We start from the raw sequence: 20558 nt of genomic DNA on the forward strand, positions 1-20558 counted from the left end.
TAAAAGCTAGTTGTAAAACTATTCATGCAAACCATTGAATCTGTATAAATAAATACAGCTCAGGATATCCAGGGCCACTTGCTTGAATGTCAACAGGGGGGTCAAAATTTCTTCATGGGGCCCACTCCACACATTCATACCAAGTCAACAATGTTATCTGGAACAAAGCCTCCAGAAGCCAGAAATGTGGCAGCTTGTATACCTAATAAGACTCCTCTGAAGAAACTAATTTTTTCCTTTTCAAGTGTTTGTTAATTGGAGATAGCTTCTTGGTTGGGGATGGGAGCTCATGTCTGTTTCCTAATATCAACAATGAGACCTTATCTAATTTTGACCTGTTGAAGCCCAGTCCTTCCTCCACAGTTTCTGTGGATCAATATGTGCACTAGTCCTTCAGTGTCTGGCAGACATTGTTTTCTTGGTTTTAGCCTCCTCTTTTACATAGTTCTCGTATCCCTAAGGGGAAGCATTTGACTGAGACATCCAATTTAAGATTGTGTATTCCAAGGTCTCTCACTCTGCATATTGTTTATTTGTGGGGTTCTGTATTAGCTCACTTCTACCAAAGAAGAAGCTTCTCTAATGACACCTGAATGGGAAACTGATTTATGGATATAGTTGAAAGTAATTAGGAGTAATTATACTGATACATTACTTCAGTAGAACAATAGTACTTGGTTTATGTTTAGGTCCATGGCCTATCTAGTTTTTTATTCTTGATACCCAGTGTCAGGCATGTGTTCTGTCTCACTGAGTGAGCCACAAATACAATAAGATAGTGGTTGGTTATCCCCATGATGTTTGTGCCATGAAGGGTGTATAACTGGGTTCATATCTGTAGCATCATCTATCCTTCCAGTGTATTTGTGTTAGTGGCCACAACCCTTTGGGCGTGGCTTCAGATGAAGACAGAACCAGAAGGAAGGAAGTTGGGTCACAGATCGCATCATAAGTGCAGAGAAAGCCTGCAGCAGTTCTTCATTGTTTTCTGTATAAATTGTTCCCCAATAAAACAAACATTTATCACTTATCTTCAGTCTAGTGAACTCACATAAACCCCACCTTCATGTATCTATCTTCTTCTCTGGTGTTCAGAGTAGCATCCAATACCATCAACACTAATCACCAGGGGTGAAACATCTAATTAGGCACCAGCTTGAATTCTTATTCAATGAGATATGTAAGTATTGTTTTAAGCAATATGGTCTGGCCATCAGTTTGTGAAGAGCAACCAACAGTCTTGATTGCTTGGGGTTTTCCATGGAAACCTTTTTTCCAAAAACTCAATTAGATGTAATCCATTTCTGGCACAGGAGGTTACACTTGGCGATCAGAGATGTCTAGTTGGGGCTTTATCCCCCTATTATTTGATGACTACATTAGATTTCTTTCATATATGTATATTTTTGAAGACACTTCTACTGTAGTGGGTTTCCATATGACCTTTCAAATGACCCTTAGTGTTAGTTTCCCCTCCTTCATTTCCTCCTTTTGCACCCTTTCTTCCTTCCCCTTCCCCATTTAATCCTTCCATTCCAGTCTCTCCTCTTTTCTGCCTAAATATATATTCTATTTCCATTTCCTTAGGAGATCCTTTGTTCCCCCACTAGCCTTTACTATGTGACTAATCTCTGCAGTTATTCAAATAGTAGCATACCTTTTGGAGGCTTAAAACATAACATTCAAAAGTAAAAGGATACACATAATAATTCACATTGGAATAGGATAAAACAAACAACCAGAAGGAAAAGAGTCCAGAGGGCAGAAGAAACAGATATAGACAAATAGACCCACTCATCCACACACTTAGGACTACTATAAAATCACTAAACTAGGAGTTATAATATATATGCAAAGGGTCTTTAAGGTAGAAAAATGTTCTCAAAAGTAGGAGCTGAAATCTTTGAGATGAGTATTTTTCTAATGCTGGGATGTCTTTTCAAGTTAGGGGGTTAAATCATTTTTTTCTAATTTCAAACTTCATTAAAAAAATACCTTCAAATTACTCTCATAGACGATGCAGAAAGAATGAAGGAGCCAGAGGATGAGATTTACAGCAGAAAAGTGTTGTCTGGACAGGTCGTTTGCCATTGTACTCATGAACTCATTGCAGTGTGGTTACCTGCATAAGACCTGTCCAAAATTTGGCCTGTCAATGTTGCATTACTGATGAGAAGGGGTCTAAGATGCTTTGCCATTTCAGAATGGATTATTGGCAATTTGTGGTTGTTTGATGTGTCTTTCTTCAGTGGTACAGCTTTCATCCAGTAAATAACCACTCACCCATGTTCAAACAAGAAAATCTAATTTGATTTAATCTAATAAATATAATCTAATAAGGCGTTTGTTAACTTCACACAAACCTAAACAGATCTGGAAATCGAGAGCCCTAATTAAGAAAATGCCTTCATGGGCCTGGCCTGGTAGTAGGTCTTGATTAATTGTCTTGATTAATGATTCATGTGGATTGGGGAAGTATTTGAGATGTAACCTGGCCTCACATCTTGTTCTTGTTCTTTCTCAGTGTAGATGAAATGTGATCAGTAAGTTTCTTGCTCCTGCCCCAGGCCAACTCTGTCTCTTACTATACCTTCTCTGCCAAGATAAACTGTCTGTGTAGAGTTGTAACCCAAATTAAACCCTTGTACCAGCAGCAGCAGCAGAAGGAGGAGAAGGAGGAGCAGGAGGAGGAGCAGGAGGAGGAGCAGGAGGAGAGAAGAAAAGAAAGAGGAAGAAGGAGAAGAAGAAAAGAAGAAGAGGAGGAGGAGGAGGAGGAGGAGGAGGAGGAGGAGAAGAAGAAGAAGAAGAAGAAGAAGAAGAAGAAGAAGAAGAAGAAGAAGAAGAAGAAGAAGAAGAAGAAGAAAAAGAAGAAATGAAAAATGATGACAAATAATACATAAAAGAATTAACTGCCAATTTTACCACACAGTGGACACAGAACCTCTGTGGTTGAATACCTTCTTCATGAATTTTTTTATAGTGTTGCACTGGCATTATGACTGGACAAGCCTAGATAGAAGCCCTGTATCCCTCTGATACAGTGTATCTTAAAATACATCATGTATGTTTTCAGGGTCCCTTCAAGGGTTGTTTTGGGTCATAGAAATCAGTGAAGTAGTGAAGCAAAAGGCATTATACAGGAAGTTATATGTGTGGTCCTTTTACCCCTGATGTAATGTATCATGAAATAATAATTTTATTTTTGTCATAAAGACAGTAAAGTGGATAAAGGCATTTGTTATCAAGCCTGAAAACCTGCTTTCAGTGCCTGGGATTACTTGGTAGACAGAAAGAACAAACACCCCCAAGTTGTCCTTGGAATTCTAGTTCTGTGCTGTTCTGTGTTCCAAAGATAATAAATAAATATAATAGACAGAATTATTTTCATTATAAAACAATATTCAGCCAACATATCCATTTATAAAAACTGTGGAATTACGGGTTTCATCCATAGTCAGATCATGTCAGAATATTTTATTAACCCTTGACTCTACAGAATATGATATAGATCATGTGGGATCATTTTTGAACCATCATTTCTGTTCCATTGATGAACATATCTGTCCTTTCACCAATATCATACTGTCAACATTAATTTAATTTAATGGTATTCCTTAATTTATATGAAGGAAATTATCTGATTTTGCTGTTTTATTCATGTTATCATTAACGCTGATTACTTTGTACATCATTGCATAATCACCTTCTTATTTTAAACAAAAATTGAGTGTTGACTTCTAACCTGAGTGCCCTAAGATGGAGCAATTTTGGAGAATTGGTACTTTGTCAATATTGGGGTTTAAAGTACTTAAACATGGTATATCTCTCTGTAATTAGTAAAACGCTATTTAATTTCTCTTCAAAATTTCGATAAGAAATTTCATAGATGCTTATACATTATACATTCATTCTTTTCTCTGTGTTAACAATTACAGGAACATGAACCTAAATTATTTTCATATATGTGGAATTTCTATGCTAATAATATAATAAAGTATTTATAGGTTTATTACTATTTACTAAATCAACACAAATATAGGGAGTTTGATTTCTTTTCTACATCTTTCTTTATTCTTTATTATTTTTCTTGAATCCTGGGATTTGGCTTTAATGTTTCATGGAAGAGTGAGTCATAAGACCTTTATCCCAAACACTGATGGATATGATTCACCATTTTACCACTAGGCATGATGCTGAGTCTCTTTATAAAGTTTTTAATTTCATCATATTTTATCACTTCTTATAATTACTTGAAGTGAATTTTTTAATTTATTCTAATTTTTCTATTGGCCTTTTAGGCATGACTCTTTGAATTGCTTTTAAAATGATTGATTTTGGCTTCCTTCCCTTTCCGAGGACTGATCCACAATGAAGTGAGTGAGCCCCTGCACTTACCCAACTACCACCCAAAGCCCCACCAACCCTGATCTCCCCAGGCCTGCTCCTGCTTGGGGTAGACCTGCCCAAGCAGTGAGGAACTCCCTGAGTCTGGAAACACCCCACTCCTCCCTCCCATCCCCCCACACACTCCTGACCCCTACAGAGGCCTAACTCCTTCAGAGTGAGGAGACTACCAGGAGAGGCAAGACTGTCCAGAGCTGTGGACATTGAATTCCTGGCCCCCACACACCACTAGGTAACAAGAGGAGATAGAGAGACCCCTCCTGCACTCACTGGAAGAAGATATGGGGAGAAGACAGAATAAGAACTCACTCAACAACAGAAAGACCAATATGACACCACCAGAATCTAGGGACTCCACTCCAGCAAGATCTGAAAAGCCCAACAAAGTGTATGAAAAAGAGATGGACCTCAAAAATTATCTCAGCAAGATGATAGAGACCTTTAAAAAGAAAACAAGAAAATCCCTTAAAGAAATAGAAGAAAAAGCAAACAAAAAATTACACGAAATGGAGGAAAAGACAAACCAAAAAATACAAGAAATAAACAAATCTCTTAAAGAATTTAAAGAAACCCAAGAAAAAAACAACCAAACAAGTGAAGGAAGCTCTTGAAACAGTTCAAAGCATGAAAGCTGAATTAGACACAATAAAGAAAACACAGAATGAGGTGATGCTGGAAATGGAAAGACTGGATAAATGATCAGGAACTAAAGACGTGAGTATAACCAATAGAATTCAAGAGATGGAAGAGAGAATCTCAGCTATTGAAGACTTGCTAGAGGATATACATTCATCAACCAAAGAAAACCTCAAGTCCAACAAATCCCTAACACAAAATATCCAGGAAATATGGGACACCGTGAAAAGACCAAACCTAAGAATAATAGGTATAGAAGAAGGTGAAGAAACACTGCTCAAAGGTACAGAAAACATATTCAACAAAATCATAGAAGAAAACTTCCCCAACCTACAGAAGGATATGCCTATGAAAGTACAAGAAGCTTACAGGACACCAAACAGACTGGACCACAAAAAGAAGTCCCCCTGACACATAATAATCAAAACATCAAACCTACAAAATAAAGAGAAAATATTAAGAGCAGCAAAGGAAAAAGGCCAAGTAACGTATAAAGGCAAACCAATCAGAATCACATCCAACTTCTCAATGGAAACTCTGAAAGCCAGAAGGTCTTGGATAGATAACATATAAGCCCTAAGGGAGCATGGATGTCAACCCAGACTACTGTACCCAGCAAAACTTTCAATCACTATAGATGGAGAAAACAAGATATTCCACGACAAAAACACATTTAAACAATACATATCCACAAATCCAGCACTACAGAAGGTTCTGGAAGGAAAACTCCAACCCAACGAACATTACTACACTCACAAAAACACAGGCAATAGATAATCTAATTTTGTCAAACACAAAAGGAAGCAGGAGGGTGAAATCCACACACAATGACACCACCAACAATAAATCCAAAACAAACAAGAACCAACGAACAATGGACATTAATATCACTAAATGTCAACGGTTTTAACTTACCCATAAAAAGATATAGGCTAACAGAATGGATACTAAGACAGAATTCATCCTTCTGCTGTTTACAAGAAACACACCTCAACTTCAAAGACAGGCGATACCTCAGAGTAAAAGGATGGGAAAAGATGTTCCAATCAAATGGGCTCAAGAAACAAGCTGGAGTAGCAATCCTAATATCTAACAAATTAGACTTTAAACTAAAATCAATCAAATGAGATGAAAAAGGGCATTTCATACTCATCACAGGAAAAGTCCATCAAGATGAAGTCTCAATCCTAAACATCTATGCCCCAAATATGAAGGCACGTACATTTGTAAAAGAAACGTTACTGAAGCTCAAACCACACATAAAACCACACACACTTATAGTAGGAGACTTCAACACCCCCTTATGCCACTAGACAAGACCACCAGACACAAACTTCACAAAGAAACAAAGGATCTGAAAGAAGTTATGACCCAACTGGGGTTAACGAATATCTATAGAACATTCCATCCAAATTCAAAAGAATATACCTTCTTCTCAGTGCCACATGGCACCTTCTCTAAAACTGACCACATATTAGGCAGCAAAGCAAACCTCCATAGTTACAAAAGTATTGAAATAACCCCATGTATCTTATCAGATCACCATGCATTAAAACTAGAATTCAACATCAATATGAATGGCAGAAAACCTATATACTCTTGGGAAAAGAATAACACCCAATTGCACCATTCCTGGGTTGAGGAAGAAATAAAAAAAGAAATTAAAGACTTCCTAGAATTTAATGAGAATGTAGACACAACATACCCAAACTTATGGGACACTCTGAAAGCAGTGCTAAGAGGGAAGTTCATAGCACTAAGTGCCCACATGAAAAAACTGGAGGAAAGTCACATTAGAGAATTGACAGAACAACTGAAAGCATTAGAGCAAAAAGAAGCAAACTCACCAAGGAGGTGTAGACGCCAGGAAATAATCAACCTGAGAGCTGAAATCAATAAAGTAGAAACTAGGAAAACATTACATAGAATCAAAGAAACAAAGAGTTGGTTCTTTGAGAAGATCAACAAGATAGACAAACCTCTAGCCAAACTAACCAAAAGGCAGAGAGAGAGCATGCTAATTGACAAAATCAGAAACGAAAAGGGGGATATAACAACGGACACTGAGAAAATCCAGAGAATCTTCAGGTCATACTTTGAAAACCTGTACTACACAAAATTTGAAAATCTAAAGGAAATGGACAGTTCTCTGAATACATATCACTTACCAAAATTAAACCAAGATCAGATAAACAGTTTAAATCGACCCATAACCCCTAATGAAATAGAAGCAGTCATCAAAAGCCTCCCAACCAAAAAAAGCCCAGGGTCAGATGGCTTCAATGCAGAATTCTACCAGAAATTCACACAAGAGCTGATAGCAGTACTCCTCAAACTGTTCTGCACAATAGAAGCAGATGGGATATTGCCAAATTCTCTCTACGAGGCTACACTCACTTTGATACCCAAGCCACACAAAGATATGACTAAGAAAGAGAACTACAGACCAATATCCATCATGAACATCAATGCTAAAATACTCAATCAAATATTGGCGAACCGAATCCAAGAACATATCAGAAAAATCATCCACCACCATCAAGTAGGCTTCATCCCAAGGATGCAAGGATGGTTCAACATACGAAAAACCATCAATGTAATCCACCATATAAACAAACTGAAAAAGAAAAACCACATGATTATCTCACTAGATGCTGAAAAAGCCTTTGACAAAATCCAGCATCCCTTCATGATAAAGATCTTGGAGAGAACAGGAATAACAGGAACTTAACTAAACATGATAAACCCAATATACACCAAACCAATAGCCAACATCAAACTAAATGGAGAGAAACTCAAAGTGTTTCCTCTAAAATCAGGAACAAGACAAGGCTGTCCACTCTCTCCGTAATATTGTACTTGAAGTTCTAGCTAGAGCAATAAGACAAGAAAAGGGAATCAAAGGGATACAAATTGGAAAGGAAGAAGTCAAACTTTCACTATTTGCAGATGACATGATAGTCTACATTAGTGACCCGAAAAACTCTACCAGGGAACTCCTACGGCTGACAAACACCTTCATCAAGGTAGCAGGATACAAAATTAACTCAAAAAAATCTGTAGCCCTACTGTATACAGATGATAAACCCAATGAGAAAGAAATCTTGGAAGCATCACCTTTCACAATATCCACAAGCAACATAAAATACTGGGGGTAGCACTAACCAAAAAAGTGAAAGACCTGTACAATAAGAACTTTGAGACTTTAAAGAAAGAAATTAAAGAAGATACCAGAAAGTGGAAAGATCTCCCATGTTCTTGGATAGGTAGAATTAACATAGTAAAAATGACAATCCTACCAAAAGCAATCTACAGATTCAATGCAATCCCCATCAAAATCCCAACACAGTTTTTCACAGACATTGAAAGAATAACACTCAACTTTATATGGAAAAATAAAAAACCCAGCATAGCCAAAACAACTCTTTACAATAAAGGATCTTCTGGAGGCATCACCAAATCTGACTTCAAGCTCTACTATAGAGCCATAGTTCTGAAAACAGCTTGGTATTGGCACAAGAATAGACAGATAGACTAATGGAATGGAATTGAAGACCCAGATATAAACCCACGCACCTAAAAACACCTTATTTTTGACAAAGGTGCTAAATCAATACAATGGAAAAAAGATAGCATCTTCAACAAATGGTGCTGGCACAATTGGATTCAGACATGCAGAAAATTTCAGATAGATCCATACCTGTCACCATGCACAAAACTTAAGTGCCAATGGGTCAAAGATCTCAGCATAAATCCAGCCACACTGAATCTTCTAGAAAAGAAATTGGGAATTTTGAACATATGCTTCATATGTATATATGCTGTAACATATATATGCAAAATTTCCTTGAGAGTTTTTGCTAGTAAGACATTCCCATAATTCCCCTAAAGTACATTTTTTTCTGATTGTATAACTCAGGCAAGAGCAACCAAATTCTACTGGGACATGTTGGAATCCCAGAGAGCACATTCTAGACTCTCTATCTAGAAGTTAAGAGAAAAATGAGTATGCACAGAGTTCTAGCTTCTCTTATTTGAGGCTACTTCCTTGTGCTTACATTTGGGGTGACCATATGTGTGATTCCCAGAGGGCCTTTGTCTTTAGAGAATGATTTGAACATTAATGTGGAGTTTTAGTGGGCAGCACCGATATGGGGGGGGATCACTGTTCTTTCATGTGAAGAAAATTAAAATAATAAAAGGACCTACATCCCAAAGTTGCTTTTAAGGTTCAATATATATAAAATGTCTTCGCACAATTATCAGCATAAACAGAGATGTGAAGGGATATTTCTTCCAACTACTGTAGTGGCTTTAAACACACTCCTTGAGACATGAGAATGAAAGAGCTTCTGAACTAGGATTAGCAAGATAAGTAAACTAATACTTAGCTTTGGTTTAAAGAGTTATTGTTCTGCTTAGACCTACCTACTCCAGAGGCATTGTTCATGAGGTGACCCTCTGATAATGGTTCCATTCTAGAAGATATTCAAACCTCTTGTAAGTTTAGTTTTTATTTTATTTTTCAAGTTATTCATGTTCTTCCTTCTAAAATGATAATGGAATACATTTTTTAAAGATTTTTTATTTAAAACTCAACTTGCATGTGGCTCCCCTTCATGTTTTCCCAAGATACATAATGGTATATGTCACAGATGGCAATATAAAATATTTATCCTTGTTAGGCATTGGTGGCACACTCCTTTAATCCCAGCACTTGGGAGGCAGAGGCAGGTGGATCTCTGTGAGTTCAAGACCAGCCTGGTCTACAAGAGCTAATTCCAGGACAGCCTCCAAAAGCCACAGAGAAACCCTGTGTCGAAAAACCATATATCAATACAAAGAATCAATGTAATGAAGAGTTGGTTCTTCTAGAAAATCAACAACATGGACAAACCTTTAACCAAACTTACTAAATGGCAGAAAGTGAGCATGGAAATTAATAAAATCAGAAATGAAAAGGGGGACATAATAACAGACACTGCGGAAATCCAGAGAATCATCAGGTCATGCTTTGAAAACATGTATTCCTCAAAATTCAAAAATCTAAAGTAAATGAACAATTTTCTGGATGGATTTCACTTATCAAAATTAAATCAAGAACAGATAAGCAATTTAAATAGACATATAACACCTAGTGAAATAGAAGCAGCCATCAAAAGACTGCAAAAAAAAAAAAGCCCAGGGCCAGATGGCTTAGTGAAGAGTTCTACCTGAAATTCAAAGAACACCCAATATCAATTCTCTTCAAAGTATTCCACACAATAGAAGCAGAAGGGTGATGGCCAAACTCTCTTTACCGGGTTTCAATAACCTTGGTACACAACTAAGAAAGAGAGCTACAGACCAATATCCCCCATGAACATTGATGCAAAAATACTCAATAAAATACAGGCAAATCAAATCCAAAAACACATCAGATAAATCATCCACCATGATCAAGTAGGCTTCATCCCAGTGATGAGAGGATGGTTCAACATATGAAAACCCATCAATGTAATTCACCACATGACAATATCAGTAGATGCTGAAAAAACCTTTTACAAAATCCAACAAACCTTCATGATAAAGGTCTTGGAGAAATCAGGGATAACAGGAACATACCTTAACATAAAAAAGCAATATACAGCAAGCCAACACCAAACTAAATGGAGATAAACTCAACACAATTCCTCTAAAATCAGGGACAAGACAAGGCTGTCCCCTCTCTTCATACTTCTTCAATAGTATCCCTGAAGTTCTAGCTGGAGCAATAATACAACAAAATAAAATTAAGGGGATACAAATTGGAAAGGAAGAAGTAAAATTTTCACTATTTGCAGATGATATGATAGTCTGCATGAGTGACCAAAAAAACTCTACCAGGGGAGTCCTACAGCTGATAAATACCTTCAGCAAAGTGGCAGGATTAACTCAAAAAATTAGTAGCCCTACTATATTCAGATGATAAACATGCTGAGAAAGAAATCAGACAAACATCTCCCTTTACAATTGCCACAAACAAAATAAAATACCTTGGGATAATGCTAACCAAACAGATAAAAGATCTGCATATTAAGAATTTTTAATCTTTAAAGAAAGAAATTAAAGAAGACACCAGAAAATGCAAGGATCTCCCATGTTCTTGGATAAATAGGATCAACATAGTAAAACCATCAATCTTGCCAAGAGCAATCTACAGATTCAATGCAAAACCAAGAAACTCCCAGAAGAATTCTTCACAGACCTTGAAAGAACAATTCTCAACTTCATATGGAAAAACAAAAGACCCAGGATACCAGACAACATTGTACAATAAAGGAACTTCCAGAGTCACCACCATCCCTGACTTCAAGCTCTATTACAGAGCTATAGTCCTGAAAACAGCTTGGTATTGGCACAAAAATAGAGAGGTAGACCAATAGAATAGAGTTGAAAACTCTGATACTAACTCACACACTTATGAACACCTGATTTTTTTTGAGAAAGAAGTTAAAGTTATACAATGCAATAAAGAAAGCATCTTCAACAAATGGTGCTGGCATAACTGGATGCTGGCATGTAGAAGACTGCAGATAGATCCATATTTATCACCATGCACAAAACATAAGTCCAGACGGATCAAAGACCTCAACAAAAATCCAGTCACAGTGAACCTCTTAGAAGACAAGGTAGGTGGTGTCCTCAAATCAATTGGTATAGGAGACCACTTCCTGAACATAACACCAGCAGCACAGACACTGAGATCAACAGTTAATAAATGGGTCCTCCTGTAATTGAGAAGATTCTGTAAGGCAAAGGACACAGTCAACAAGACAAAACAGCAGTCCACGGAATGGGAAAAGATATTCAACAACCCCACATCTGACAGAGGGCTGATTTCCAAAATTTACAAAGAACTCAAGAGGCTAGTCTCCAAAACGCCAAATAATTCAATCAAAAATTAGGGTACAGAACTAAATAAACAATTATCAATAGAGGAATCTAAAATGGCTGAAAGACACATAAGAAAGTGTTCAACATCTTTAGCTATCAGGGAAATGCAAATCAAAACAATTCTGAGATACCATCTTACTCCTATCAGAATGGCCAAAATCAAAAACACCGATGACAGTTTATTCTGGAGAGGATGTGGAGAAAGGGGATCACTCCTCCACTGCTGGTGGGAGTGCCAACTGGTACAGCCACTTTGGGAATCAGCATAGTAGTTCCTTGAGAAAATGGGAATAATTTTACCACAAAATCCAGCAATTCCATTCTTAGGCATACACCCCAAAAATGTACATTCATACAAGAGCATATGTTCAATCATGTTCATAGCAGCATTATTTGTAATAGCCAGAAACTGGAAGCAACCTAGATGCTCCACTACTCAAGAATGGATGGAGAAAATGTGGTCCATTTACACAATGGAGTACTACTCAACAGGGAAAAAAACAATGGAATCTTGTAAAAACAATGGAATCTTGAAATTCCCAAGCAAATGGATGCAACTAAAGGATACCATCCTGAGTGAGGTAACCCAGTCACGAAAATGGTATATACTCAATCATATATGGATTTTAGATCTAGAGCAAAGACATAGCAGCCTACAGTCACACCACCAGAGAATCTAGGAATCAAGGAGGACCCTATATGGTCTCCTAGAGAAGGGAAAAGGGACAAGATTTCCTAAGCTGGGGAGCATGGGGAGAGATGAGAGAGAATTTAAAGAAAGAGATGAGAAGAGGAGGGGAGAGGAGGGCATGAGGGAACAGGAATATCTAGGCAAGGAAAGAATAGAGGAGAGCAAGAAAAGAGATACCATTATAGAGGGAGCCATTATAGGTTTAAAGGGAATTCTGGCACTAGGGAAATGTCCAGAGATCTACAGAGTTGACCCCAACTAACAATCTAAACAATAGTCGAGAGGTAGGGGAGGAGGCCAGGGAGATGGAACTAAGATTGACTCAGTTTTTCTAATTTAAATTGAAAAAAGAAAAAAATTATTTTTCCTTAATTATATATTCGAAGTTTGGAACTAGAGTCAATGTAAATATGGAGGTTATTTTGTAAGAAATTTTGTTACATTTTGCTGTAATAAATATTCAACAAGTTCTAGAGAGAAGCCTTAATGAGCCCCCTGGTTCCATAAGTCATTTATGTACAACAAGCCTATGGACTTTATCTCAAGGGGACAAATAGCAGTAGCCCCAGAGGCTTTTTCATGTTGATATTTACCTTCTCCTTTCCCTCTACCATCACACAGGCTCCTGTCATCATCCTTATCACATGTATGTATTTATGTGCCTTCACCAGGTGTTGCAGTCAGTGGTGACTGGTGTATAGCTCTCAACTACAAGAATAAATGGGATGCATCTACTTTATAGATTCTTCTTTGATATTCAGCATCAATAATCCTACTTCTGATAGGTAAGTGTGAGATACATGGATCTTATCAGTTTAAGAAGGATTTGAAAGTAACAGAACTGTTTCACTAGTTTTAGCTCTTGACTCCTATGGATAGCCTATTTATACAAAAAATGGTGCAATGACTAGACTTGCTCACCTGGGCCATTCTTCCCTGGTTACCCAGGGTAATGTGAATGGTCTGTGACAGAACCCTGGCTAATTTTGAGCAGAAGCGACTCTGAAAAGGAAATCAAAGGAAAACAAACATATTTTGTTGGATATGGTTCACACTTCTCTATTCTATATTTATCTACACAGGTAGATAGCTGATACATTCTGGGAAAATATAGAGGGTCATAGTTGGTGTCCTGAGTCAACCACCAAGTGTAGGGAAAGGGGGGGAACCCAGTAGGAGTTCATGCATATGAATGATTTAGTTAGGAACAGAAATGATATCACACACCATGCTTCCTGCTTTCCTTTAGATTTATGACAAAAATCCTCTGAAGTGTTGAATGAAAAATAATGCACCTCATTAAAATATTTAATAATTAAGCACTATTTTATATCTATTTAAATTTAAAAGTTGCTTAACCATAGCGTGTGATCAAATATATCTGGAATTTTTATAGATAGTATTTTTCTTAATTTTATGCAATTTTTCTTTCAATTTTACAACAAAATTACATTGTGTGAGTACAAAAACTAAGAGTCCCCTAGAATAGTTTTATGTGTCCAGCATTTGCCTTAACTGAATCCAGGCTCTAATACTGCAGTCAGCACAAATGGACACTTGATGAATCACAAAAGAATTAGAATTCCCCCTACCAAACTCCACTGAGGCAGAAGGCAAAGAGCAGAAATGGCATCATTTCTTAAGACACAACTGTGGTCATGGTTTGATAAGAAATTCAAAAATCTGGAATGCACATCACAGAGGAAGGAACTAAAGGAACTCTTTAGAAATTACAAGACAGGAGAGATATGACAGCTCTAGTCAAACATTTAAGAGCTTTGCATGGAAAATAGATGATTTGTACCATTAAAACCACGTTGCAAAACTGATAGGATTTGAAACAGGTTTATAAATGATAGTCTCAGGGAAAGTAAGGTGCCTGTTGTTAGAGTGACTTGAACACATCTAAGGGCTGTCATTGAAGAGATGGAATGCATTCTTGAATGGACCACAGCTATTGATTCACTGCACTTTACAACTTCCTAGCTGAAGACCTCAGTCAAACCATCAGAGGAGCAATATTATCACTAACTGTAAAGAAAACATTTGAGAACTTTTAACAAATTAATACATTCTCATGCCACTTAGTAGCCATGTTTGCCCATTCAGGAGGCAGAGGCAGGTGGATCTCTGTGAGTTCTAGGCCAGCCTGGTCTACAGAGCTAGTTCCAGGGCATGCAGAGCTGTTACACCAAGAAACCCTGTCTTGAAAAACTAAAAACCAAACAAACAAACAAACAAAAATACAAACACACACACAAAAAAACATGTTTTCTAATTCTGGTAAATGCTTCAAAAAACTGTAAGAACTGCAATAATGCTGTTAGAAGGAAGCTAAATTTTTATTACTGCTATAACTAAGGGCCTTGAGTAGAAACTGAGCATCACAGTAACATGATTCTGTTTTTTCTAAATTCTTCTCTCATACATTATATCCCCACCATGTTGTCCTCCCTGTCTCCCCCTCTTCCCCCAGGTCCACTCCTCTTTCATTTCCCTTAAAAAATAGCAGGTTTCACAATTTTGAAGAAATTAAAACTGTGAGAAAGCATACATAGCCATAACAGTGAGATACATTTCAAAATGTAATTGAGCCTTAATTACATTAAGCTCTCAATTTAATGTGTTTGGTGCTGTGTGTTTGCTATACAGCTGATTCAGAAGATGGAAAACATTCTACTAATACTACTAATTGAGTTTAATAATATAAATGGAAACACTATTATATACGGCCCCTAGTTGAAATCTCTCAATGGATTGTGAAGTGTTTTAAAAATTAAGGATTCAACACTGAATCCAATCTCTCCACCCAACCAAACCCTGCACATCAATCTGCAGGGATTAGACCAGTGAGTCTGCCTGACCCTCCCCATAGAATATATTGTCTTTAGCTAAAGGAAAACACAAGCTGATAGAATTTTTAATCAATAGATTTTACTGAAACTATTGTTGTGTAGTTGGACTAAGTACCATGAGATGTGAATAAGTTAAATTTCTGACACTGAAAAATTTATAATTAAAATAATTTTCTAAAAGTTTATATTATTTTATATGCATAAGGGTGTGTGTGTGTGTGTGTGTGTGTGTGTGTGTGTGTGTGTGTGTGTGTGTGTGTGCGCGCGCTTGAAGTCAGAAGAAGGGCTTGGAGCCCCTGAATCAGCCCCTACAGATTCTTTTGAACCATGTGGGTGCTGGGAATGGAACTCAGATCCTCTGAAGGAGCAACAAAGTGTTCTTAACCCCCAAGCCACATATTTGACTAAAATGGTTTAGAATTATTTTTCATTCTGTGAATTTTCATAGCAAGCTTGTAACATTTTTTCAATTTTCACTGAGGTATTAGTATGGCTGCTGTAACAGTTTTTTTTTTCTTTTCTAACTAATGATAACTTATTTATTGGTATTCAGGACTGCCTCAAAACACAAGAATTGTGTGTTTGTCACAATGAAGTGGCTCAACAGAGAAGGCAAGAAACTCTTTCGTGAAAAAGAATCAAAGTCCATACACAAAACAATGGATTGGTTTAGTATTTTCATTACTCTATGTCACAAGGATAAATTTGTTTTTGAACACATGCATACATCTTTTGAATTATTGCCTTAACAAAAGTAAGTGAAAATAATATTATTTAAACTGATTATTCCTTAATATGTGTTTCTCTGAGGTTCTTTTATAAAATAGCTTTCCTAGTTCTGAGTAAAAGACTGAGAGGAGGTGAAAATCTAAACAGACTTGATCACCATGCGTTAAATTAACATCAATCAAATTAAATTATACTCATGAAAGCAATGTCTACTTAGTGCTCCATCAAACCATTCTCATAACTTGTTTACAATTAATTATGATGTTACAGAAATCTTATATGAATATGTAAAGTAAAAATACTATCAAATAGTTTACTCTTACTAATGCCATTTTAAATTATATATGGAAGGAAGAGACCTTTGAGAGAAATATGACAAATTCTTAATCTTTGATTCAGAAAGTCTGCCAAATTGCAAATATACCTGACTTGGTGAATTTTGTGTCATTCCTTAAATACAAATTAGAGGAGGAGTGGTTGAAGAGAATGATGGAGGAGAAGAAAGGTAGTGAGGGGGTCTAGGATTTCAATGTGTCATTGAGCATGACGAGAATCCCAGCACAACACTGGTACTAGATATAGACATTGGGAAACAGTTTTGCCTGTTATAGAAGACAGGAGAAGCACCTTCAAGAACACCACATAACATGTCAGAGAGTAAGGCTCAATCTTTCTCATTTTAGGCAAAGAGATAAAACCCTCAATCTCAATATTGAATGAAGAACCTCTGTAAGTGCATGTTTGGATGTAGACGACCTGATTGAGTCTGGGGAATAATTATATGCAGCCAGGACTTTATGGAATGAGCATATTAAACAAATGAATTCTTCATTTTCCTCGGGGACAATTTCCACAGAAGATGGAGCCTGGAAACTACTCAACTGTGACAAAGTTCATTCTTTTGGGGTTAACAGATGATCCTGTACTTTGTGTCATCTTCTTTGTTCTTTTCCTTGGAATATACATTGTCACCTTAGTAGGAAATATTAGCATAATCAATTTAGTAAGAAGCTGTCCCCAGCTCCATACCCCCATGTATCTGTTCCTAAGCCATCTGGCTTTTGTGGACATCTGCTATTCCACATCAATTGCGCCTATAATGCTGATAGAATTCATTGTGCCTGGAACAGCCCTCTCTCTGCATGGCTGTGAAGCCCAACTCTGTTCTGTTATGACTTTTGGGACAGCTGAAGGCTTTCTGCTTACTGCCATGGCCTATGACCGATATGTAGCTATCTGCTCACCCCTACTCTACTCTACACATATGTCTCCACAAATCTGCTTCCTCTTAATTGGGGCTTCCTATGTAGGTGGCTGTGTGAATGCTTGGACATATACAGGTTGTTTGTTAAGTCTGTCTTTCTGTGGAGCAAATCAGATAGATCACTTCTTCTGTGACTTCTCCCCTTTGTTGAAACTTTCCTGCTCAGATGTCTCCATTGTTGGGATCATCACCTCCATCTCTGCTGGATCCATCATTGTAGTGACAGTGTTTGTCATAGCCATCTCATACATCTACATCCTCATCACCATCCTGAAGATGCGCTCCACTGAGGGCTGTCACAAGGCCCTCTCCACCTGCACCTCCCACCTCACTGCAGTCACTCTGTTCTATGGAACCATCACCTTCATTTATGTGATGCCCAAGTCCAGCTACTCTACTGAACAAAACAAGATAGTGTCTGTGTTCTACACAGTGGTGATCCCCATGCTAAACCCCCTCATTTATAGTCTGAGGAACAGAGATGTAAAGGAGGCACTGAGGAAGGTAACTGTCAGAATATATTCATGAAATCTGTTCCTTGAAGAAACACAAAAAATTCATTTATTCATGTTACTCCCAGTGCCTCTCATATGGTGTTTAAGTTAACATCTTCTTTTTTCTGTTCTAAATCTCACTTTTAATCTGTGTCCTTTAGGAAGCTATCTTGGAGTCTTTAAAAATGGTTTTGTATTAAGTACGTAATATCAGCATATGTCAAGAAATTTACATTTTTAGTGGATCAGCATTTATCCCTAGTACACAAATGGACTTCAGGAGTCCACTCCACATAGAGGGATACTCTCTCAGCCTAAACACATGGGAGAGGGTCTAGGCCCTGCTCCAAATGACATAACAGAATTTTAAGATCCCCCATGGAAGGACTCACCCTCCCTGGGGAGCAGAAAGGGCTTTTAGTAGGGGGGGTGGGCAGGAGATGAGGAGAAAGAGAGGGAACCGGGATTGACATATAAAACAAGATTGTTTCTAATTTCAAATTAGTCTAATTACAATTATTAAAAAAATCTGGATGTTATTGGTCAAACCAAGAAAACCACAAAAAAAGAAAAGAAATTTTCCTTTTAATAATTCATGTACCAAACAACAGTTTGCTCTTGCTGTATGCCTTATCACTCTAAATTTATTCTAAATACAAATACAACAGCCTGGTGAAGTGATATCATTTGTTTTATCTTACAAATAGCTTGTCTGAGGAGGTAGTTAGATTATCACACTATGTACATAAGTGGTTTTAAGATTTACATTGAGATCATAATTCTAAAATCTCCCCTTCTAAAATTAATTTCCACAATAAGTTTGCTAACCTGGCCATTAAAATCTTCTGCCAATTCACAGATGAGAAACATCATTGAAAGTACTGGTCTTAAAGAGATCAAATAGTTAACCAAATTGCTGTGCATTCAAGTCTCTTGATTCTATCTTCTATGCACTGTGTTCATACTCTCTCACCACAATCAGCAATGAAAATGCTGTGAGGGACTTGCTCAATGATACATTGCATCAGTCTTTTGTAGAAAGCATGTGCAAAGATAATCTATGTTGTACCAACAATGGAGGAAGCCTACATCAGGGAAAATTGGATTTATTATCATTATAATTCATTTTTATGTTTAGATAAATAGTTCTTGAAGTTGTTATCAACCATTTGGAATTTCAGCTGTGCCAAAATACACATTGAAAATATACAGATCCATTTTTACACACTATAACTTCATTATATGTAGGGATTTACAGGGGCTAAGCTCTACAGTAATTATGTTCTTAGGCCTGGACTGTAAAACATAACTTGCAGGCAAAAGATTGAAGATTGACACTTTGTCACAGACCATACTACGCATTTTGTTTTCTTGTGGAAAGGACTGCATTTTGTACACCTGTGACTTTCATGAATCAGGAAAGAGTGAGACAAATTTGATACAATATGGGACCTCAAATCAAATGCTATAACAACTGAATTTGGCAGAAAGCCCAACTCAGACTCCAACTGTCCTTCCTCAGTAAGGAGAGATAAAAGACATCAGGGCCTGTAGATACTTTGAAGTCTCCACTCAAGTGGAAATTATTCATAATTTACTATTTAGTGAAACCATGCAGTACTTTTCAGTGAAAGAGTCTAAACAAGGCTGAAGGGAAACAAAGTAAATTAAATATAGAAAACTATGAGGTGCTGCATAGGCATGGTTTTAATTTCTCATAGTTTAATGCCTTATTTAAAATTTAGAAATGCAAAAAAATTTAGAAATGCTGAAAATAAAATTATGCCATCGAGGTGAATAACTGAGTAAAAGTGCTTACCACCAAGTCTGAATACCTGAATTCACAAAGAGAGAGACAGATAAACACACAGTTAAAGTGAAAAAAAATAAGCAAACAAATAAAATTTTAAAATATATAGGGAAAGAATTGACACATATTGGTGCTAAAACAGTCAAAGCACAAAAGTCTTTATTTCCTCTTTAGGTAACTGGCATTAAATTCCACTTCTTGTCCATGGAGAGGAAAGCTATAGTTATATAGAAGTGTGTAACCTGGGAAAGATAGGCTTTCTTTCTCCAGGCAAGCTTCTTGCACTTCACTGAAACACAGGTTCTCATTGTGTTGCTTGAGATAGTACATTTCAGTTTGGCTGTTTGGGGCATTTATTAAGCAACAGGTATTGTGTAGATACCAAAATGGCCAAATCCTCATATGACTATTACTACATCATATAAACTATTACTACATCATATAAACCCACATGTTTCCTTTCTAGAAAATTTTGGTACTTAACTTTAAATGTGAAAGGTACAACAAAACAGTAGGCTCAAGGAGCTGCAATATCTCAGCCAGGATTGTAGCATAGCACTTTTCAGAAAATAGAGCACACAAAGAAAATCTTACAATAGGACTAGATAAAAACAAGATTAGGGCAATGGAATAAGGAACCACACTATAAATAGCAGACTGATACAAAAATCATGGGAGTGGCCAACCAATGACTGGTCCAGCTTGAGAACCATACCATGAGAGGAAGCCCACCCCTGACACTGCCTGAAGGCCTATAAAC

At 37.1% G+C, this 20558-nt stretch overlaps 1 protein-coding gene across 1 annotated transcript; it reads left to right on the plus strand.

The window, feature by feature from the left end:
- Positions 1–17089: 17089 nt before the first annotated feature.
- On the plus strand, positions 17090–18022 carry LOC100774439 (olfactory receptor 491-like). Its single transcript, XM_027410323.1, has one exon. It carries the CDS (start codon positions 17090–17092, stop codon positions 18020–18022), a length of 933 nt encoding a protein of 310 aa, XP_027266124.1.
- Positions 18023–20558: the final 2536 nt, after the last annotated feature.

Source organism: Cricetulus griseus, chromosome 3 (genome assembly GCF_003668045.3).
Source record: "Cricetulus griseus strain 17A/GY chromosome 3, alternate assembly CriGri-PICRH-1.0, whole genome shotgun sequence".
Lineage (NCBI taxonomy): Eukaryota > Metazoa > Chordata > Mammalia > Rodentia > Cricetidae > Cricetulus > Cricetulus griseus.

Coding starts and splice junctions, on each gene's coding strand:
- LOC100774439 (XM_027410323.1), top strand. CDS start 17,090: ATGGAGCCTGGAAACTACTCAACTGTGACAAAGTTCATTCTTTTGGGG.